The sequence below is a fragment of the Rhinopithecus roxellana genome, chromosome 14 (genome assembly GCF_007565055.1).
Source record: "Rhinopithecus roxellana isolate Shanxi Qingling chromosome 14, ASM756505v1, whole genome shotgun sequence".
Lineage (NCBI taxonomy): Eukaryota > Metazoa > Chordata > Mammalia > Primates > Cercopithecidae > Rhinopithecus > Rhinopithecus roxellana.
In genome coordinates, this window is record NC_044562.1 from 106,001,118 (window position 1) to 106,024,341 (window position 23,224).

Genomic DNA, 23,224 nt, shown 5'->3' on the forward strand with positions numbered 1-23,224 from the left:
CTTGTTATTGATTTGTTGGGTGTCCATTTCCCTTTGGTCTGAGAGATCCTGGTGGACAGGGGCTGTGTCTTATTCATCTTCATGTCCCAGTGCCTAGCATAGAATCTGTGAACGGAACTCAAATGAGCTGAAGAAAATTATCTGCCAGTGGATTCCCAGCCCACGGCAGCCCCTCCTCCTTGTCATGGCCTTTGCTGGGCCCATGACCCATGGCTGAGGGCTCCTGAGTGGAGCCACAGCACATCCATGCTGGGCTGTCTTCCTCAGGAGGGACAGTGGGCAGCTCTTGCACATGCCTCCATATCACCACAGAATTCTCTCCTGGACCTTCTTCTGCTGCTACATTAGCCAAGGGAATTCCAATTTCCTTTCAGATCTGAAGCTTGTACCAAACTTCTGACTTCCTGTGACTTGGTGATTTAAATGACTGTAATTGTAGACCTAAGTTCATGCGTGGGTCCTCACTGCAGAGGCTCCCTTTGAGCAGCCTCCCTTCCCCCACAGTACATCCCCCGTCTCCAGACAGACAAAATGGTACCCTTTCTCCCTTCTCACTTCCTTTGGGTGGCTGGCCCTCATTTCACCCTAAAGAAAGGCAAATCTAGCAGTGCCACCATCTGTGTTTCTCATTTCTCTTATCACGCCCTCCCCATGTTTCCTTCCTGCCTCCATCCAGTCCCAAATCTTCAGCTTTTCTCTGAATTTCCTGTTCTAGTCTCAGCTTAATAGAGTTCTACTATTACTCTAGTTCTGGCAGCTTCTAGGATAGGCATCCCAGCACCATTTTGCTCTCACCACTACTCTTTAATTAGCTTTAACCAATCTCAGTAGTCATTTTATCTTCTTTGCAGTACGCAACACTGAAAGGGTTCAGTTGGGGAGTCAGGTGTTATTGTCCCCAATTGGCAAGGATTGGAAAAGTTGAGTGGCTTGCTTAAGGTTGCAGAACCAGTGAGGGTCAGTAGTAGCATCTCCGTCTCCTCAATGTTAGTCCAATGTTCCAACCTGTACCCACCATCTGGTCTGTGTTACTGTCCCGTTGGAAAACAGTGGCTGACCTTGAACTTCATCCATTTTCCTCACAACAGTTATCTTCCTGGGATATATCTAACAACAGTCCCAGAGGACTGGAAACTGAGGTAAGCCAAAATGAGGTGGTAATAACTGTCTTACTGATTCATGCTGGCATTGCCTGAAGGCCTGCTATTGTCTCTAGCAATTCCCTTATTCCCGAAAAAGAGCCAAAAAATGGAGGGGAGGAGGTGGATGCATCCCCACATCCAAGTGGGCATTAGCCAGTGCCTCTTGTTTCCAAGAATCAGAGACAGGTTCAGCACCAGGTCATACTCCAAGAGTTGTCAACCTGTTCAATGAAGGACTGAAGTGCTGGCACCCTGGGTAAAGAGAAGGGCTAGTGGTCCAATAGCATTCTCAACTGGAGGTGCAGAATGGTGAAGCAGTGAGTGACAGCCAACCTCTGTGAGGAAAGGATATGGCCGTCCCCAGCTGTCACCTGAGGATGCCCTTGACTGTTTACGTGTGAATTCATGAAAAGTGTGTGTGTGTGTGTGTGTGTGTGTGTGTGTATGGGGTAGAGGGGAGAAGAGCTAGTGCAAGCTTAGTTATGGCAATACTCTCTTTCCCACCCCACCGCCAGTGAAAATAACTTCTGTAGCCCAACCACGATGTCCTGTTCTGGAGCTTTCTGGGAGGCCCTGAGCAACTCTCTCACTGAAGCTATAATTCTACCTTCTGTCTTTGATTGCTTGGCAGAAAATAATATGTTTGTAATCAATTTAATTTTTCATTTTCCCACATTGAGCCTTGAAAACAAACTATGTACTTATGTGGGAAACTGGAAAAGACATTTCACCTCAAGTGAAAACTTGAACATCCTTAGACAAACAAACTGAGAAGAGTCACTTCTTATGTTTGCATTGGATATTGGCCTTTTCCAAACCCAGTCTACTCCTCTCCAACCTCTGCCTACAAGGAGAACTCAATGAGGGTGGTACAATTCAGGGTCAGCATCAAGAAGAGTGCTTATGCAGGGAGGTGGATGGAACAGTCAGGTATTCTGGATGCTTCCCTTAGTCTACAGAATTACACATGCAAACATCAATGGGATTCTGACCTGGACCAAAAAGAGGCACAGGGATGTGTTAGATTTACAAGTTTGGATGCTTTATTACCTAAAGTCAAAGGGGAAGATACAAAAGCTGTTTAATTTACCAAGCAAATGCAGCACGCCTATGGAAAGCTTTGGCCCTTTTTGCTAAGCTGTCAGATGTTTGAGGCAGCTGGCCAGACGGCTGTGTTTTAAATCCAGGCTTAACATTTTCGAGGCTGCTGAATAATGTAGATCCTTTTCAGTGGAACAACCTTTTCCAGAGCAGGTGCGGGTTTTTGATGCGCCATGTGCACTGTTGTTGGAAATTTATGGTTGAGCTAAAGGTGAGAAGGGAAGAAAAAATAGGCATATTGGATCTTCTTGATCATGAAATATTAAACTAGTAGAAAGTAATATCGTTGATCAAGGGAATCTCATAATTTTGTTTATTTATTTGATAATATCTCTTTTTTTCCCCATACTATTTCTAGCCCTAAACCCATGGGAGTATGTTTTAACCTGGGTCTTCTCTCATTTACTGTCTTTAACTTTAAAAAACTCCAATTGACATTTTAAAAAGTGGGAATGGTTAAGTATGTCTGCAACAGTTCTCTGTGGTGTTAGCAATTATTCTGGCACTAGTATGCATCTATGAATCACTGAATTCTAAGAAGGCTACAGAGACATTGGAGAAGGTCCAGAGGGGGGACAAAAAACTCCTCAATTGTCAAAAGAAATAAAGAACCTCTGAAATAAGTTAAGAAGAGTTAGGGTTATTTATTAGGTCTAAGTATGTACATTTGCTATTTTTAAGGTCAAAAATGGTGTGATATTGGCCATTCCATATGGTTCAATCTAAATATCCCAGTGAAGAGAAGGCTGAGGGCTGGCTTACTAGCCTCAGGGAACAAAAGTTCTGATTAGTCTTCTCCACAGAAGACATCTGTAAGTAAATAAGCTTAAATAGACTTATTAACACAGGCTGAGACTTTTTGACAATAAGAGACATTTCATATGGAACCCAGAGACCTTGTGGAATTTACATTAATGATAACTTAAGACAGAAAGCATGCTCAATGGTGCTGACCACTTCAGACATGGTTTTCCTAGGAGGAGAATTTGGACCCAGTGACCTTTTGGTTTTGAAAACCAACTGTCTTGGTTTCCAAGCCCATCAATTCATAAAAGTACCTAAAGAAACCTCCGTTGGCCAGCAAGGAAGGGATGCCTCAACTCAGTAGGAATTTAACTTATCACTATTGAACTTAGATGCCCTTGCCTTGACACTCTAAATAAGAGGAGAGATAAACTGTTCATGACCCCAGCCATCACACTGTTTATGGTTTGTTTGCACTCTTCTAAGCCAGATATGTGCCTCACATCTCTTCTCAAATATCTCTGCCCAGGCCCTAGGCACACAGCAGTCCCTTTCATTTGAAATGTGACTCCAAAAAGTCCTTTCTTCTTGGTTTTAAAAAATTAAACACACTGGCAGAATATACACTGAAGTGTTAGGAATGGTTACCTCTGGGGGATAGAATTACGGGTAATGCCTGGTCTTTTTCTTTGCTTTATTTATCAGTACTATTTTTTTTTCTTTTATAATGAGCAGGTACAAGTTATACAAAAATTCAGCCCAAGGATTATCTCTGCCAACATTCTAGCAGTTGGAAACAAAACATAATTGAGATATTGATCATAAATGTTGCATTAGAGTTTAAAAAAGACCTGATGACTTTTTTTTTTTTGTCAGATCAGTTATCATCAGACCATATGATGTGCATTTTACAATGTGTTAAGGGCAGAATGTTTTGTTTTGCTTTGGTTTTCTTTCAGCATTAGATCCAGAAGGAAATTTAAGAGGTAATTGACTTCAGTAGTTTACTTCCAGACTGGGTGTCTTTAGTCTCAACTAAAATAGATGAATTATTTCAGGTTAATTTTAAATCACATTTGAGAGATTGCAGGTAGGAATAAAAATTTGACAAGTTAGTGAAGGTAAAAGGGGGTGAGAAGGGAAACAAACAAACAAACTCTGATATAATAGAAATGTGGGCAATTAGCCAAGGTGAGGTGGGGTAAGAAGACAAGTTGGGACTGGAACAAAGAAAGCCACATGCTGATTGTTGTTCTTAAGTGTGAAAGAGATGATGGGTGGAGGTAGGAAAAGAAAAAGGAAAGGAGAGTAGTGTTAGAATAAGTGATCGAAGATATTTTCTGCTTAATTTGGCACTAATTTGTTATTTGATCACCTCCAGGGTGATCTCCACAATTTAGGGGCTACATTGTTTGGGCATGTAAAGAAAATTGTGCTAAGATATACAAAACTTGCCATTTTAACCATTTTAAAGTGTGTGTACAGTTAGTCCAGTGGCACTAAATACATTCACATTATTACACAGCTATCAACACCATCCACCTCCAGAACCTTTTCATCATCCTAAACTGAAACTTGGAACCAATTAAACAATCACTCTCCATTCCCTCCTCCTCCAAGCCCCTGGCAACCACCATTCTACTTTCTATATCTATGAATCTGACTACTCTGGGTACCTCCCATAAGTAGAATCATTCAATATTTGTCCTTTTGTGTCTGGCTTATTTCACTTAGCATAATGTCTTCAAGGTCCATCCATGTTACAGTATGTGTCGGGATTTCCTTCTTTTCTAAGGTTAAATAATATTCCATTGTGTGTGTGTGTGTGTATATATATATATATATATATATATATATATATATCACGTTTTGTCTATCCATTCATTCATTGATGAATACTTGGTTAGGATCTCTTCACCTTTTGGCTATTGTGAATGATGTGGCTATGAACAGTGGTGCAGGAATATCTGTTCTGAGTCCCTACTTTCAATTCTTCCAATATATGGGAAGATTATATTGGAAGAAGTGGAATTGCTGGATCATATGGCAATTCTCTCTCTCTCTCTCTCTTTTTTTTTTTTTTTTTTGAGTTGAGATTTTGCTGTGTCACCCAGACTGGAGTGCAGGGGTGTGATCTCTGCTCCCTGTAACATTGAACTCCCAGCTCAAGTGGTCCTCTTGCTTCAGCCTCCTGAGTAATTGGGACCTCAGGCATGTGCCACCATGCTGGGCTAATTTTTTATATTTTTAGTAGAGACAAGGTCTTTCTATGTTGCCCAGGCTGGTCTCCAACTGGGCTCAAGCAATTCTCCTGCCTCAGCCTCCCAAAGTGCTAGGATTCAAGTTGTGAGCCACTGCGTCCAGTCTGATGTGGCAATTCTATATTTATTTTTTGAGGAACCACCATATTGTTTTCCACAGCAACTGGACCATTTTACATTCCCACCAGCAATACAGAAGTGTTAAGGGTTACATTTTAACTGAGGCATTCAACCAGAGTTCTAAAAGCACCGCTCAACTACTTCCCAGAAGAGGAATTTCACAGATTAGAATATTTGGGAAACAAAGTCAGCTCCTGTGGCCCATTGGCCATCTGAACGGATCTGGGAAAGTTCGAGAGAAGAAAAGAAAATCAACAGGATTGAGAAAAAAGTAGGAATAATTCTGGCAAAGATAATAGACAAATTGCCCATAATTGTTAAGCTACAAGTGTACAGGTTTTGGAGTTCCAGGACCAGGGTTTCCATAGCAACTTGAAAATATGATAAAAGGAAAGTTCTCCATCTCATCTCCCTACCTGCCTCAGTCAGGGGCATCCTCATGTAGGACTTGAGGCTATGGGTGGAGAGTCTATAAAGAATCTTCCGTCAGAATTGATGAAACTGTCAATAAAATGGTCAACTCCTCAATGTACTAATTCTTTGTTGTAGATTTTATATCAATGGAGATAGGAAAAGGTTATTTTCAAGTCTAAACTACACATAAGTAGAAACAGCTTTCCAGAGTATAAGCTACAACCAGCTGTGTTTTAGTCTGACATCTTAACTTTGGGGAAGCTGTGGAATTTTCATCATTAGTCTTTGTAAAATGATAGTATTTGTAGAATGAAAGGTGTTTCTTGTGTCATTCATTAGGGTAAGAGAATGCAGGGTAACTCCACGAGAGAAATAATTCAAAGCCATGTATGTACAAGGATCCTGCCTTGCTGTGGCTCCATTACAGGGGCAACACATTGAACTCAGAAAGTGGATCAGTAGAAACTTCCACATTGAGATTTACCTTCATCTTGGGTAGCTGTGACCTCAGAACCTATATTTTTCATTTCGGAGAAAAAGCAAAAGAATTGTAATGGAGGTCTTTATGACTAGAGCGCTGAAATTCTAGATGCAAGAAAATCAGCTGCAGGTTTTGTTTTAGAGCCTGAAGTTGGGTGGTGTTAGCAGATTGGCAGGGCTTTCATTCATCTTTCCAGGGTGTTAACTTCCAACTCGAATGTTGGCACTTAAATTTCCACACCCTGTTAAGCAAACTGCTTAAAACAAAACATTCAGCTCTCGTCAATGAAATTCAAGGATACTCCTATAGTGATATTAATCTACAGAACAAGAGAAGCCTTTTAAAATCTGCAGATGCCTTTGATAGTTTTCTCTCCCCCAGGATCCCATTTCACATACATCTCACTGGCTTTGGCAGTGGTGACCTAGAGTCTGGCAGCTTGAAGAAAGGAGCCCCAACTTTAACCGGGCTTCAGCATTCCCCCTCCACACCATAACGCAACTCCATTATGGATGTTTAAACTGGATACTTTTATGGTCTGAGAAGTTTCACAACTATTGCCAAATTTAATTGCCATGGCTGTCCAGAGGATTAATATATTTGGCAGTATCAGTCTTGTTCACTCCCTGCCTTAAAATAATTTTTTAAAAGTAAATGAATGAGCACAAATCCCAGGGGAGTTACGTGACATCTAAAAGGTCAAATAACTTCTAAGTAGTGGGTGGAACTTGATCTAAGACCAGGTCTCCCAGATTTCTAGCCCAGAGAGCTTTTGGGTTACATAACCTGTTTTCTGCAGGAATACCATGTCATGTATTCTGCCACTGGGCAACATGAATTCTCTTAATATTGAGGGCTTCAAGAGGTGGGGAAGGCTGGCTGGAGAGCGGGGAGGAAAGGAGAAATGAGGTAGGGTGGGAGAAAGCAGTCTGTGTGGAGGGGAGAGGTGGGGAAATACTGGGGGGCAGGGGGCGTAGATTCTAGGCTGCTTCCCACTTTGATTTACACAATTCCAGCCCTTTGGAGATTATTTTTCAATCTCCAAAATCTTAAACCCCATGTTGATTTTAAAGTAGGAATTCAGAGATGAATAGCATACAGAGAGAATTTTCCTGCCGTGGTTGAATGGTTGATGAGTTCCTATGGAGAGGGATTGCTTTAGAGAGTTCATTTCTTAAAATAAGTATGAGAAAAAACATGGGTTCTTGGGACTAGACATGATTGTAACTGAGGGCATGGACACATGTTAATAAATGCAGAGGATGTGACTCTCAATTCTGCCACTGCATTTATTCTGACCAACTGCATATTGTTAGGTCTCTGTGGCAATACATATTGTGAGGAGAATCATTGTAATGCAGGACAAATGTATTAAAAGATACCTGTGTCTCTGTATCTTTTATATATTGTTTCCTATATTTTTTGAATCACCCTGTATAGTTTATAGCAGCATGGCTATTCAGTTTTTAAAATCAAAGTATTTACCTAAAGTAAAACTTACCCTTTTTAGTGTGCTGCTTTATGAGTCTTGACAAGGACATACAGTTTGTGACTACAACCACAATCAAGATAAATAACCGTCCCATCATTTCCCCAAATTCCCTCTGGTCATTTTAATCAACCCCTCCTACTCAGCCCCACACAACTGCTGATCTCAGTAGATCTAGTAGTCAGCAGATCTCAACCCCAGGTTGTCCTTTATTGTGAAATCTTACTAGGCTTCTGGTTGAATGATGGATTCGGTGGGATTTTTCTTAGCTATAGGGAAACACATGGATCCTACCAATGTTTGTTTTTGAGGTAGTCCCTCACTCTTGGAGCTTATTTTTGTTGCTGGTGCCTTACACTTTACCTGGGTTCCCAAGTGATGGTAGGATGCAGGCCTGGGAACAGAAGATATCACTTGCTGAGGGCTAAGTGTCCTAGCACTGTGCATGTATTATGTTTTACTCTTAACATGTCCCTGTGAAGTAGATACTGGTACTCACATTCCCATTTACAGATAAGGAAAGAAGAGCACAAAAAAGTGAAGAAACCTGTCCTAGGACACAGAGCTAGTGAGAGACACAGCCAGCACAGGAACTGGGCAGCCTATGGCTAATGCCAGGACCTGCTCTCCTAACCAGTAACCTGTACAATCTTAGCCACAGTCCTACTCCATTAAACACTGAGCTGAGCACAGGGGTATATTTTTAAAAATAGGTATAGTTTCTGTTAAAAATATTTCTGTTTCTTTTCTTTTCTTTTTTTTGAGATGGAGTCTCACTCTGTCGCCCAGGCTGGAGTGCAGTGGCATGATCTCGGCTCACTGCAACTTCCATCTCCCGGGTTCAAGCAATTCTCCTACCTCAGCCACCCGAGTAGCTGGGACTACAGGCGCGGACCACCATGCCCGGCTAATTTTTGTATTTTTAGTAGAGATGGGGTTTTACCATATTGGCCAGGCTGGTCTTGAACTCCTGACCTTGTGATCCGCCTGCCTCGGCCTCCCAAAGTGCTGGGATTACAGGCGTGAGCCACTGTGCCTAGCCTGTTAAAAATATTTCTAACAGCACACCATCTCAATGTTCTCTTATGGTTTCCAAATACAACTGATTATTATTGTTAAGTATTGTTACTTAGGGAAGAGATTATTCTTTTTACCTTTGAAATAAAGAAGTGATATGTCAAAGACATAAGCATATCATCTGTCTGTAAGAACACAATGTAAACTCTGGCATCGTACCTAATACACAGCATGACCAATCTTTATTGACCATTCCTTTTCAATACTTTATTTTGAGTTAACAAATATTTTAGGGGAACATGTCTAGTCTATCTAGTTCCACTTACAACTGTGAGCATTCTCTTGCCCTAAGGAAGAGGTGTTTAGTGGGCAGAAGCAAGAGAATGTAAGACGTGGGAGCAGACAGCTTGTGTTACCCTGGCAGGGTATCATGCACCAGCCCTGCCTCTGAAGCCAGGAAGGGAGAGAGTCACTTCTGACTTCACCCTAAATTGACCTGAGTGCAGAACCAAGGCTCCCATGTGAGAAGGCTCGGTAGCTACGGCTCATCATCAAGATCTTACCTTGTACAACATGGACTTTAGATATGCTGTCTTATTTCACTGTCATAAAAACCAATGCTACTAACCCTAACAGTGCAAAGAGGCTACTCTGTGCTGAGACTCCCAAGACCTTCACGTTTGTGAGCTCATTGTCTCCACATAACAACCCTATAAGCCGCGCACTCTTCCTTCCTCCATTGTACACACATGGAACTGAACCACAGGATAAGTAACTTGCTCAAGGCCATACAGACGGTGATGAAGCCAGTGCCAAATGGGAGGCCCAGGGGCCAGCTGCACTCATCTTTTTCAAAGGCTGAGCTGCTGGTCCTCAGGCATCTGATTTTGGCTGCAACAGCAAGTCTTCCTTCTACAGAGGATGCTTTATCCCACCCCTTCCATAAACAGGGCAGTAGCAGAAAGAGTGGCTCTATATTACCTTGACTGTAACGTACCTGCCTACTAGACATAGAATAAGGGCCCTCGCTCAGCTCACCTACAAAATTTGAAAACAAACTTTTGAATCCAGAAAATCAAACCACTGTCTACTTGGTAAGAATTTTCTGAGTTTCTAGAACTACCTAACAGGAATTCAGGATATATGGCCGGGCGCAGTGACTCACACCTGTAATCCCAGCACTTTGGGAGGTCGAGGTGGGTGGATCACCTGAGGTCAGTAGTTTGAGACTAGCCTGGCCAAGATGGTGAAACCCTGTCTCTATTAAAAATACAAAATTAACTGAGGGTGGTGGTGCGTGCCTGGAATCCCAGCTACTCAGGAGGCTGAGGCAGGAGAATCACTTGAACTCAGGAGGTGGAGGTTGCAGTGAGAGCCGAGATCGCGCCATTGTACTCCAGTCTGGGCAAAAAGAGCAAAGTTCGTCTCAAAAAAAAAAAAAAAGGAAAAAAAGAAAAGAAGGAATTCAGAATATAGAAATAAAAATAGTCCTGGTCAACTAGCTTTTTAAGCAGACTTTACTGGATAAACCCAGCTGGTGCCCAGCCTTCCTCCAACCCTAGACCATGCAGCCCTCTACCACCCACCCTCTCCTCAAATCAAATATCTCCTTATAGGAACACAGGGGCAGGGAGGAAGATCAAAAACTGCTGAAGCCCCACTCCACAGGCTGCCTTTTATAAAAACATGCCAATGTTTCCAAGAAATATTTGGGATAGCAAAGTACCATTCTGCAAATTCAGTATCACAATTTCCACTTTCTTATCTTATTTTGGAAAGGATTTATTAAATGGATACTTTAGGAATTTGAGAGACGCAGTTTCTTCCACTCAAATCACTTTGTGTTCCTCTGACCGAGAACAAATTCTTTCACAAGGACATAAAACCCCTGGGTTGGAAAAAACCTCAGTGGTCATCCGCGCATTCACCCATGCAGCCGGATCTGCTTGGCAGACTGACTTGGAGCGTTATATGATTTGCCCACGGCTCACCTTCTCCAGCGCGTCATTCAGGGCATCCAGTGTCTGTATTTTGGCAACATTTGCAATGGCACTGTGAAGATGGAAAGAAACTTTGAACAGGACTTAAAAAATTTTCCCACTGAAAAGGCCACATGATTTATACAGAGGGCTGTCTCTCCGGCCTTTTATGCTTCCACTCTGCTTAGGAACACCTAGAAGACACAGATTTTGCCTCTGTGTATCTATGTGCTACACACAACAAGCTTTGCAGGCCAAGTTATTATTATTGGTTTTTTGTTTTGTTTTTTTTTTTTTTGAGACGGAGTTTTGCTCTTGTTGCCCAGGCTGGAGTGCAATGGTGCAATCTCGGCTCACTGCAACCTCCACCTCCTGGGTTCAAGCGATTCTCCTGCCTCAGCCTCCCAAGTAGCTGGGATTACAGGCGTGTGCCACCATCCTGGCTAATTTTTTGTATTTTTAGTAGAAACGGGGTTTCACCATGTTAGCCAGGCTGGTCTCAAACTCTCGACCTCAGGTGATCCACCCACCTCAGCCTCCCAAAGTGCTGGGATTATAGGCATGAGCCACTGTGCCCAGCTATTATTATTATTTTTTTAACTTTTTATTGAAATATGATATACACACAGAAACATTCACATACTATAAACATATAGATTGAATAAAATTGAAACCACTAGTCAAACCAGCTGTCCCTAAGGATAACTGCTACCCTGATTTGTAGCCTCAAAGACTGGTTTTGACTGTTTTTGTGCTTCATAAAATAAACCGTCTGTAGCTTGTACTCTTTTGCATCTGGCTTCTTTCTCTCAGGCCAAGTTATTTTGTAGGAGAGTTTCAATCAGGGCCGAATCTACAGTACAATATCAATGTCTTGAAGAAACTCTGCACTTGGCATATATTTTTTTTCTGGATGGTTTGTGTTGGTTTGTAGAAGCTATTAGGAAGTAGACATGGATTGATGATGTTTGGAAAATTCTGGTCCAGAGCACATTTTTAAAAAGCTATTCTCTAAGATGACATAAAAAGGAGTGTTTGTCCATGAAAACAAGGCTTTCCTATCCTGTGCACATGCCCCGCTAGGAGATGTAAATAGCAGAGGGGGATACATGTGGAGATGATACTTAATTCCAGGGTCTCCTACCACAATTGCTCCTCCCAAGGCCCTGGGAGGGGCCCTACCCATTTCATATTGGTCATTTTTGGTTATTTTTCTTTTAAAATGGCCCTGAAAGTCTGTAAGTTTCAAGATCCACATAACCTGTTTCTGTCCCTGGTACTTAGGGCAAGAGCCATCTTTTGCTGTTTAAGTTCTGTAAAAGTCCAATTTCTGTCATTTAACGACTGTTAGAAAACAATTGAGTTTTTAAAGAAGATTCCAATCACCACCTTATTACTCTCTAGCCAACTCCCCTACCTACATTGTTCAGTGGATGTTAGAATTAATAGTAAATCCCATTTTTCTGAGATGCAGAGAAATGAATGACCTGTCCTTTGGCTGCCCACTAGTAAGTCATTTCCAAGACAAGACGCTTTAGTTCCTGAGCCCCTGGCTCAGGCAGGTTAACCAATGTCACAATCAGCAGGGCACATGCTTGGGTCAGGTTTTAGATACAGAATGAATAGTTCTCAAAATTAATCAGCTTGCAATTCAATCGAAGTCTGATGTCATTGACAGAATGCACTCACTATTCTAGGAACTGTCCTAGATGCTGGGTCAGAAGATAAATAACGTGTGACCTCCACCCTTGACGACGTACAGCTTCCCTCTTGTCATGTGATGGCTAGTTTCTGATACAGCAGTAACAAATGACTGGCTGCTAATGGGGCAAATCAGCATTTCATTCTAAGGTGGAGGGAAGCAAATCCTCAAAAAACGTCTTCCCAGAAATTAGGAAGAAATCTTTAAAAGTGACTTTAAAATAATTTTATAGAAAAGAGTCAAAGAAGTGCCATAGTCTATTTCTATTCTCTTTCTGAGATGGTTTAACTCTCATGGAGGTGCCTGGAGCATCCTCTACTCAGCTCCTTTTGAATTACTCATCAACTGATCTGTGGAAACCATTGCAAAATTAATAGTCTTTGAAACACTCCTCAGAAAGAACCAGTTCGGCGTGTTTCTTGGTTTTTGAAATACTCTGGTTTTCCTTACCCAATGCCTAGAGTGATTGGGCCATTTGCGTTCCTGATCCAGCCCACAGCTCTCTGCTGAGTTCTGAGAACAGCGCAGGCGTCAAGGTTATGGCGGAAGGAGCAGCGGGGAGGCTGCTCGGTACCTATGTGCCTTCCAGCTGTGCCAAATATAGTGGCCATTACTTTCTAAATAATTCAGTGATGGATTTAAGACAAAAAAGACATTTATTTTTAATTCAGGACATTTACTTCAGCAGAAAGTGTATTATGAAAACAGGGCCAACCTAGGAACAATATTTTAAAGACTGATCTGAAAATAGGATAAAAGGATTGGTGTCAGGTTTGGATGCATTTAGGACCGTGCCTATTAAGTGCAAAGCCGCTGGGCTGGACACAGAGAGGAGGAGAATGGGTGGGGGTGCTGATGGGAGCCCTCCAGAGGGTAGCCACCTAACTTCCCCACCCCTCACCCTAAGTCACCACAGATCACACCCTCCATCCCCACCCCCTTCTCTGGCGGCCTCCAAAGGCACAGGAAGCCTTGGTTTGTCCTAAAATAACTCCTGGAGGCAGAGTCATTCAAAACTCAAGGTGATGGAGAAAAATTAAGAGTCCTTACCTTGTTTTCTCGAATCCTGTTTTTTTGGTATGTCTCTCCAAGGCGCCAATTTCTTGTTTTTTGGAAATTCTCATTCCTCCAGCTTTTACTACAAACAGATAAAAATCAGCAAGGAAGTTAGAATAGTGAGAGAAGGTTTGCTTTGTTATTAAAGGTATGACTTTAGATTTGAAAATAATTTTTGAACTTATATTTTAAAGATCTAAACTTTTGTATAAAACAACACAATAAAAGAAAAATATATATATTTTATTGGCAAACCAGGTGTGGGTGGAGGAAGGGCTGAGAGCTACTTGTTTATGCTCAGAGAAGTGGAACCAAGGCTGAAAAAGCAGAAGGTTACACCTTAGATTTAGGGAAGAGAATAACAACATACTCCCTCAGGCATTTCACTGAAAAACATTTTTTCTTATTATCAAACCAATTACATTCCCCACAATAGCAACCGACAATTACAATGTGACCCTCTGTTTTCCCATCAGATTAAAGTTGTGCGTGGCTTGCATTTTTCTTTTTCTAACCGAAGTTTTCAAAAGCCAGATTCTGAGAAATGAGCCAAAAGTCAGGGCACACAGCGATAAAAGGCATTTAACTCAACAGAGGTGGTTCTGAGTCTACCAGATACCCACCTTCCATCCAGACCCCAAACCTCCAGTGTGGGCCAAGCTCAGATGTTCTAATGAGTAATTAAACTGCATTAATAATCCTGCCATTCAAGTGATCAATTAGTGTTAATTAGGCTACAGATGACCTAACAGCAATTCAAGTGTTTAACAATGTCAGATGAAATCAACTTTTGAAAAGGAACAACCCATTTCAGATAACAAGTCAAAGCAAATGCTTTTTTTCCGTTCCCAGGAAATTTGCACATCTAAAATCTGACAAGCTCAAATGAGAAAAAGCTAAATGGACATGGATTTGTTTGAGCCTGTTAATTCTTTTTATGAAAATGCCAGATTGGCGATTTTCTAAAACTGTGGTCCAATAAAGTGAAAAATAAAGAAAATCTATTGTATTTCTCTGTGCCCTTGTGAACTGACTTCATCATTGTTCTTTACAATTATTACTTAATTTATCATCTTGGTTATGTTATCTGCATAAGGCACAAAATTCAAAAGCCATAAAAAGGTCTGCAGTCTCCCTCCTACCATTATTTTCCAGCTTCCTAGATTATCTCCCAAGATACTGCTAATGTTACAAGCTTCCTGTGTCTTCATCCACAATTATTCTACACATACACTTAGGTTTTATTTTTTATAAAAATGGTAGCATAAGGTACACATTGCTCTACGTCTTGTTTATTTTCTTCACTTAATCACACATTTTAGAGAAAGTTCCATATCTATATTTACATCTACATCTATATCTCTATATATCATTTATGTGTTTTTCTTTTTAACATCTGCTTTAGCATTTTATTATATGAACACCCTGTGTTTACTTAACCAGCTCCCTAATGTTGGACATTTCATGTGTTTCTCATCTACTGCTATCACAAACAATGCTGCAATGAATATCCTTTTGTTACCAGAAAGAGGTGTCTTGATCCAGACTCCAAAAAGGGTTCTTGGATCTTGCACAGGAAGAAATTCAAGGCAAATCACAGAGCTCAGTGAAGTAAGTTTATTAGAAACATTACAGAGTAGGGTGTCCTCAGAAAGCGAGTGCACAAACAATGTTTTTCAGTTTTTCTTATATTGGGGCCTTGTCTATGTAAAGACTAAACTGTGACGACATGCAGGTGAGCAGACAACATGACAAGATTTATTATTCTACTGATGTAAAGAAAACCATCCTTGACATTTGGTCGGTGTGTGAGTACATCAAAGCGTAACTGTTATTATCTTGAAAGCATTATTGTTATGGGTATTGGCACATCTGGACTTTCTGTGGTTGTAAGAGTTTGTTCTTGCAGGCATTACCAAGCTGTTTCCTCAGCTGTAAACATCTTAGCACCATGGGGTTGTGACTGGCAAGGAATGTGCCTCCCTCATTCTAAGATGGAGGTGATTTTAAAATGGTGTCACTCTGGCTCTTGGACTCTTGCTGTCCTAACAGTTTTAGATATATAATTTTGTACAAATACAAGTATACCTGTGGGGGAAATTCCTAAAAGTGATCTTGTTAGTTCATAAGAGTATGCGTGTCTGGAATTTAGTTAAATCTTGCCAAACTGCCCTTAGCGGAGTTTGCACCAGTTTAGAATCTCACCAGCCACGACGACAATGATTGTTCCTCCATACCCCTGTTAACAATGAGAGCTACAAAGTGTTTGGTTTTGTCAGCCAATAAGTTACAAAATAGATAAAGGTATCTCACTGTTTTAATTCTCATTTCTCATTTTTTATTAAAGGTTGAGCTTGGTGCTGTGTTTTAGAAGACATTTGCATTTCCTTTCCTGTAAGCTGTTCAAATCTTTTGTCCTTTACAATTGGATTGTTAGTCTTTTTCCTATCTTTTTCTTATTGATTTATAGGAGCTCTTTTTCCATGAAATACATTGCAAATATAAAATATTATATTGTACCAGTTACTGCTTTTTGGCTTTATTGATAATGTTTTTGCCAGTCAGAAATTTAGTGTTTTTATGTGACCTTGTCAATCTCTTATGGGTTTTGTATCACTAAGGAGATCTGATGTTTTACTATTTAACCATTCCTGCATTCATGGAATAAACTCCATTTGGTTATTTGAATTACCAAGTTTAAAGCAATATTGATTTATATATATAAGCCTCAGAAAATGCTATCTTTATACATTATCTGCTTTAATTTATATATATACATTCTTTGTATATGTAAATTATTTATATACACATATGGCATACAAAGTAATCAGCAACAAAAATGAAATTATATGGACACATTTCTGAATAGCCGTGGAACACAGGTGAAATAAATCAAGGGATGGGCTTTTTCCCAAAGAATGTTTGAGGAGTGTGTGCCTCTGTATGGGAGATGGTGTCTGCTCATAGCTCTGTTGTTTGATGATAAGAAGAATCAAATAAGAGCTCTAGGGCCTTTGATACACCTCCCAAAAGTATTTTTCATTCTCCTTATGACAAGTGCCTTTTATATATGGTGTGCTATAATTATTTTCTTGTTAGTGTTCCTTTTGCTTTACCTGATGCTATTATTCCTACACATTTTCTTCTGCCTGGACTAACTATTATCACCAACTATAGAAGCAAAATTGTTTTAGTTAAAGATGAGAAGACCTGGCTGGGCACAATGGCTCACACCTGTAATCCCAGCACTTTGGGAGGCCGAGGCAGGTGGATCACCTGAGGTCAGGAGTTCGAGACCGATCAGACCAGTAGGGCGAAACCCTGTCTCTACTAAAAATACAGAAATTGGCCGGGTGTGATGGCAATTGCCTGTAGTCCCAGCCACTATTTGGGAGGCTGAGACAGGAGAATTGCTTGAACCTGGGAGGCGGAGGTTGCAGTGAGCTGAGATGGCACCACTCACACCACTGCACTCGGGCCTGGGTGACAGAGTGAGATTCATTCTTTCTTTCTTTCTTTCTTTCTTTCTTTCTTTCTTTCTTTCTTTCTTTCTTTCTTTCTTTCTTTCTTTCTTTCTTTCTTTCTTTAAATAAGACCTTTGGAATATTGAGCTCTGCACCACTCATTTAGAAGGGCATTGACAGTCTGGGAATCTTCAGAGGAGAGTGACCAGAGTGAAGGCAGGCATGCTACATGAGGAGCTAGGGAATCTGGTAAGATAACTCCAGAAGAAGCAAAGACTCAAGATAGCTTAGGGAATCATCTTCAAAGATCTGAAGGGCTGTCATGAGGGCAGAGGAGCAATTTACTGATGAGGAAATGTTATGTAGGGTTGGACAACTCTACTCCTCCTAAGCTCTGTGACTGTGAGCAAGACACTTAAAACTGCTCTCAGACTCAGTCTCCACGTCCTTCAATAGGGAATAATACTGACTATTGCTGCCAGAAAATAGAGGTGACATAAGAACCTGGTGCATGGTAGGCACTTACTAATTACTAATTATTATTTATATTTATTTTATGTGGTTCCAGAGGTGAGAACGAAGATCAAAGACTAAGAGTTCCAGAAAGGTAGAATCTGGCTACTTGCAACAGCTTGTGTTATTCAACATGAAATAGATTGCCTAATACAATAATGAGTTTTTTGTACCTCAATGTATTAAAGCGAAGGAAAGAAGTTCTCTTGTCATGAACACCTTAGGAGAACTTTGGGGAATTCAGTGGAAGTTGAACTAGATTATGTTTATTATAAAGTCCTTATTATAATTTCAACTCTTTTCATCTACCTCTAAAAAAAAAAAATCCATCACTTCTTTCCCTTTGGAAAGAACATAAGGCACTGAACAAAGAAATAAATGCCAAAATAAATTTTGTTTTAGACGGAGTCTCTCTCTGTCGCCAGGCTAGAGTGCTGTGGAGCGATCTCGGCTCACTGCAAGTTCCATCTCCCGAGTTCAAGTGATTCTCCTGCTTCAGCCTCCTGAGTAGCTGGGACTACTGGTGCGTGCCACCACACCCAGCTAAACCATAAACATGGGAGTTCTTCATCCTTAGGAACAATAAGGTAGACATTTTAGGGGGAAGAAGAAAACGTCTTCCCCATAAGATTCCTACTTCCATCCAGCAGTCTTTAAATCCTCTCTGTCATAGGGCTGTGGGCTCTAATTCAGCAATTTAGGAAGCATAAGGGAACCACACATTGGATTTCCAGAACACAGTTCTTGTACCAAACTCGTTCTGGTAGTTAATCTTACTCAGTCATCTATGTATACTAGAAAGAAACAGAAGATAATATCCTAGACTACAGATGGATGCACTGATATAGATTTGGGCTCTCATTACACTGGGGTGACTGAACCAGGTGGAGTCAGTTTGTGAGAGGGTCATCTTAAAATCTCTGCTGGAACACTGATCACAATGATCTCCTGGGGTCTAGACAAGCCATTATTTACAATGTAACACAATCAGGTTCTTGCTCATTTTGCTTATACTGGATACCTCTGACTCAAGAGATCTTTTCAAAGTTTCACTGTATCCAAATCAATCCATTTAAGTTTGAAATTCTTTATGTAACTCCATATTTGGGAATATCCTGCCTTTTGAACCTTTTCAGTAAGATCAGTTGGAATTGGGCAAAGTAAAATATGAACTGATTTAACATTTTAACAGAATTTTGAGTACAAATACGTAAATTAAGACTTTCAGTCCTTTCACTAATGAAGATGAACTAGAGATAGACAATGTAAAAAAGGGAGATGCTCTTTTAGATAATTTCACTAGAAAACCTAAATTTATATGGGGAAAATGAAGCTTTTCTTTCCCATCTCTGCATGAGAATTACACTCTTGTGACTGTTTTTGTGGTTTGTAAATTTTTGAAAATACATCATTTAGTTTAGAATTCTAAATAATAATTTTCCAGTTAAGATTTTCCAATCTTTTTCAAAGTTTTTGGTAGAGAGTAGTGAAGATAAACATAAGCCTGCAAAAAATTAGGCTTTGTCCTTCACAAATACATGGACAATGTATGTGAAAAAGCTGAAAAGCACAAAGGTTTGTGCAAACTCTGCCTTGTGAATGAGAACATCTATTTGAAGGTTTAATGAAAAGTTTAGATATTTGCAAAATGCTTACTTTGGGCTGGGCGTGGTGGCTCACGCCTGTAATCCCAGCACTTTGGGAGGCTGAGGTGGGTGGATCACGAGGTCAGGAGATTGAGACCATCCTGGCTAACACGGTGAAACCCCGTCTCTATTAAAAACACAAAAAATTAGCCGGGCGTGGTGGCAGGTGCCTGTAGTTCCAGCTACTCGGGAGGCTGAGGCAGGAGAATGGTGTGAACCCGGAGGCGGAGCTTGCAGTGAGCCGAGATCGTGCCACTGCACTCCAGCCTGGGCAAAAGAGCGAGACCCCGTATCAAAAAAAAAAAAAAAAAAAAAAAAAAAAAAAGCTTACTTTGTATTCACGGTTAATTTATCAGGAAATTTTAGGCTGCCAATCAAGACCCCCAAAACCCTCATCAAGAGAAGTTGTGGAGCAAACAGAAAAGGTTTTAGAGCAAGAGGGCTCACTAGCTGTGTGGCTTTCAGCAAGTCCCTCAATCTCACTGAGTCTCCGTTTGCTCCTCTGTGAAACATCACCCATCTGCAGGGCTGTTGCCACATCTAGAAGTCTCTGCTGTGCCAATGCAGTCAGCATTGAGCGAATGGCAGCTGTTCTTGCAGTCCTCAAATCCGTGTCCCCTGGGGCAGGAGGAGCTGAATCTCACAACCTCTCTCTTCTGACTTCATGGTTCTGTCCTGTTCCAATGCCCACAAGTTGACTTGAGCAGATGGAATTAAGAGACTCAAGCCTTTGGAGTGTGTGAGGATTTTCAAATGACCGTGGTCCATACACAGTTTATGGTTGTCTCCCATTTTCTGCATTAATTTTACAATTGGACATACTCCCCCTGCAACTTCCTTCCCTCTTTAATGAGTTATAAAACATATTCTCTTTAGGGATTCAGCGGTAACCCCTCTCATGGCTCTGATTCATTTGGCTTAGCCCCAATTAAAAAGTGCAGGAAATGTAGAAAAAGTCATGAACCACGGCTCTTCTTTCTATTCATCATATATCTGGCTTCCTGAGATCACCTTCTACTCACACATTTTTGGTGCTGCTGTTCATATAATGGGGTTCTTCCGAAAGTGAGAGTGAAACAGATCAAGAAAGCAGAAAATTCCCTGCTCTGCTTACTGGAGCCCAGGCCACCTTGTGTTTTATGTAGTCTCATTTCATAGCATAAATATATAGCCAGGGCTAACAGAGGTGCAATATATTATATTAATATACATGAAAACAAAACCACTGAGTGCTCCGTATATAGGTAGGAAAGAGGTGCAGCTAGCTGACTTCTGAGTCTTTTTTTTTTTTTTTTTTTGACAGAGTGTTGCTCTTGTTGCCCAGGCTGGAGTGCAGTGGCGTGATCTTGGCTCACCGCAACCTCTGCCTCCTGGGTTCAAGTGATTCTCCTGCCTCAGCCTCCCAAGTAGCTGGGATTACAGGCACATGCCACCACACCTGGCTAATTTTTGTATTTTTAGTAGAGATGGGGTTTCACCATATTGGCCAAGCTGGTCTTGAACTCCTGACCTCAGGTGATCCACCCACCTCAGCCTCCCAAAGTGCTGGGATTACAGGTGTGAGCTACTGTGCTGGCTGAGTGATTTCATTTTTAACTGTGATGGGATAGGCACACATTTTTTCTATTGCAGTTTTCTTCTGTTCCAACTACTGCAGTAGTGTCTTATGCCGCTCCAGCATCAGGATGTCTTGAAATTGGGGAGGATAATTTCTGTTGATAGTAATGTGTTCTACCAGCCTGCATTTTAAGGGGGCTAACATTCAGGTGCCAGGTACTTTACAGAGGTGATCTCTTTTAATCATTACAACAAACTTACTAGATAGATGTTATTTATTGCATCCTGTTTCAGAGATGAGGAAACTCAGGCTCGAATATGTGAAATGAAATCAAGGTTCGAACCCAGGTCTGTCTGATCCCAAAGGCTATGTATGTCCCACCCTCCCTACCAAATCACCTCGTCTTCCCACTTTTAGGGATCTGTATTTTGCTTATAAAAGCAAGTGAAAATTAATAGAATTTTGGCTCTTGTTTTTATTCCATAAATAAAATTTTGCACCACCACAAACAGATTCAGACTTAAAATTAGTGGCAAGACAGGCTGAAGGATGACACTTCTTTGTTCCCTTGTGCTCAGCGGGGAGGCAAAAGTCTGCCTTCATCTCCATTCTAATTATCCAAAACCTCTTATCTGTAGTGTCACAGTTCATAATAATTAATTGTCATGCCAGAGGCATTGTGGCATGCTTGATGGAGTCATGGTGTGCTATGTACACAGAGTAATTAGCAATCATTAGTGGTGGGGACAGAAAGTTCCCGGTGGTTTCATTCAAACTTTCATTTGGTTAAGTTTATGTCTGTTCTTTGTGCGTAAGTGTTGCTTAGCAAAACAGGTTTCAGCTTAGACATTTTATGAAGGATTGGAGTGGAAATGACATAATGAGAATGGAGTTCTTTTTTCTTTTGTCTTTGTCTATGCAAGAAGCCTCTCTTTCAATGACTTGCATATATACTTCCAGATTAATAGCTAACATCATTAACTTTAAAAATAGGTAATGTTAAATACTGCTACGTTTGATTACAAATATAAAATATCAGTAATCTGCTAGAGGAGATCAGAGCACGATGTCTAGAACTGGAAACTCTTTTTGGCTAGGCTACCTGCCAGAAAGCCACCAAAACAATGTTGCATTTTGACTCTCTGTGAAGAGGATACTGCCATCACCCTCTGCAGCAAAGATTATTAAAATAACCATGGCCTAGAGGTGCCAGAGAATTAGACAGTAAATATGTTTTGTAAATGGAGAAATGCAAGAACAAAGCAGTCAAGTTTTTGAGGTCTTTCTTCAGTAAAAAAGAAGGAAGGCAGTTGGAAGAATGTAAAACTGACTAAAAATAGGCCTTTACACCTCAGCCAACCTATATGACATATGGTTAAGTACAATACAACTAATTTCCATATTCCCGAGGGTCAATATAGATAGCATAAATTAAAAAAAAAAAGACAACCATGGATGCTTTGCAAACACCTTGACAGCTACCTTTTCCAGTCAGCCTCCTCAAGACCTGTGTCTTTATTTAAAAGTACTTCTCAGCTTATTGACAGGTAAGCGACATCCCCAAAGCCTGAGGAGGGAGAAAGAAACGTGATTGTTGTCCTCTGTGCAGAAGCTGCTTCACGTGGGTAGAAAGTCAGATGATGTACAGGCATCTTGGGGAGACTGAGTCTTACAGCTGGAACCTCTAAAGAGAAAGGTTTCCATGGTAGCAAATCATCTTCCTGGTGTGGATATGTCACTGCTAACCTACAGCCAGGGCCCCAGGAAAGGAACGCTGCCTCAAGGGAGGAAAGGTACAACCTCTCTACCTATGCCTTTCCACAAGCACCAAATCCATACACTCCCATAGGTAATTAGGTTTTAACTCACTGGGGGGTCTGACAAATCCCCAGGTGGCTTTACACACAAGCCAAGAAGCATCAAAGGCATAGGAGGAAGTCGGGCTGTATGGTGCTAAAGTAATACTAGGTAGGCAGAGAAGCTTCCGTCCGTTGGGGTGCTCCGTGGAAGGCATTGGTGGAAGAGGGGTGCAGCAACAGCCTGCAGGACTGAGGGCAGGTGGCAGCCTACCTGCGGGAGGATGTCCCCCTTTCCGGGGGGAGAGCAGGTCTTGCACTTCATTTGTCATAGCGCGTGCCAGTGCCACTGCCAGTGCTGGTGCTCTGGAGGCCGAATGCCAGCTGTGGCTGTCCCACCACCGCACCCAGCTTTATACAGGCAGGGGGCAGGGCCCCTTAAGGGCATTGCTGAGCAGCAACGGGGCTTGTCATCCAGCTCTCTGGGAAACCTGCATCTCGTTGGCAAGTTTTCTCTTAGAAAAAGACTTTCTTCTTCCCTTCATCTGGGAGGGCAAGATAGATGTCTACAGGAGACAGGATATTCTTATTTTTTTTTCCACAGGAGGAAAGGGGGAGGATGGAGTTCAGTGGAATTCTTTTTCTCTCCAACTGTTGATCCCTCAAGTGTGTATAGTTCACCTGCAATGTAACAGGCTTTTGTCATATTCCAGCATGGCAAGGAGGGCAAGACAAGTTCTT

The 23,224-nt window shown here is 41.2% G+C and overlaps 1 protein-coding gene across 2 annotated transcripts; it reads right to left on the reverse strand.

Annotated features, from left to right (window-relative positions):
• Nucleotides 1-2,158: 2,158 nt before the first annotated feature.
• On the reverse strand, nucleotides 2,159-22,871 carry DAPL1 (death associated protein like 1). Of its 2 annotated transcripts, XM_030916631.1 has the most exons (5): nucleotides 22,758-22,865; nucleotides 13,501-13,588; nucleotides 10,761-10,821; nucleotides 10,071-10,170; nucleotides 2,316-2,448 (listed from the first exon to the last, which is right to left on the reverse strand). In XM_030916631.1, the coding sequence occupies exons 1-4, from the start codon at nucleotides 22,813-22,815 to the stop codon at nucleotides 10,087-10,089; spliced, it is 291 nt and encodes a 96-aa protein (XP_030772491.1). In that variant the 5' UTR covers nucleotides 22,816-22,865; the 3' UTR covers nucleotides 2,316-2,448; nucleotides 10,071-10,086. The 2 variants fall into 2 exon arrangements, with proteins under 2 accessions (XP_010351673.1, XP_030772491.1); XM_010353371.2 differs by lacking the exon at nucleotides 10,071-10,170 and having other exon boundaries at nucleotides 2,159-2,448; nucleotides 22,758-22,871.
• Nucleotides 22,872-23,224: the final 353 nt, after the last annotated feature.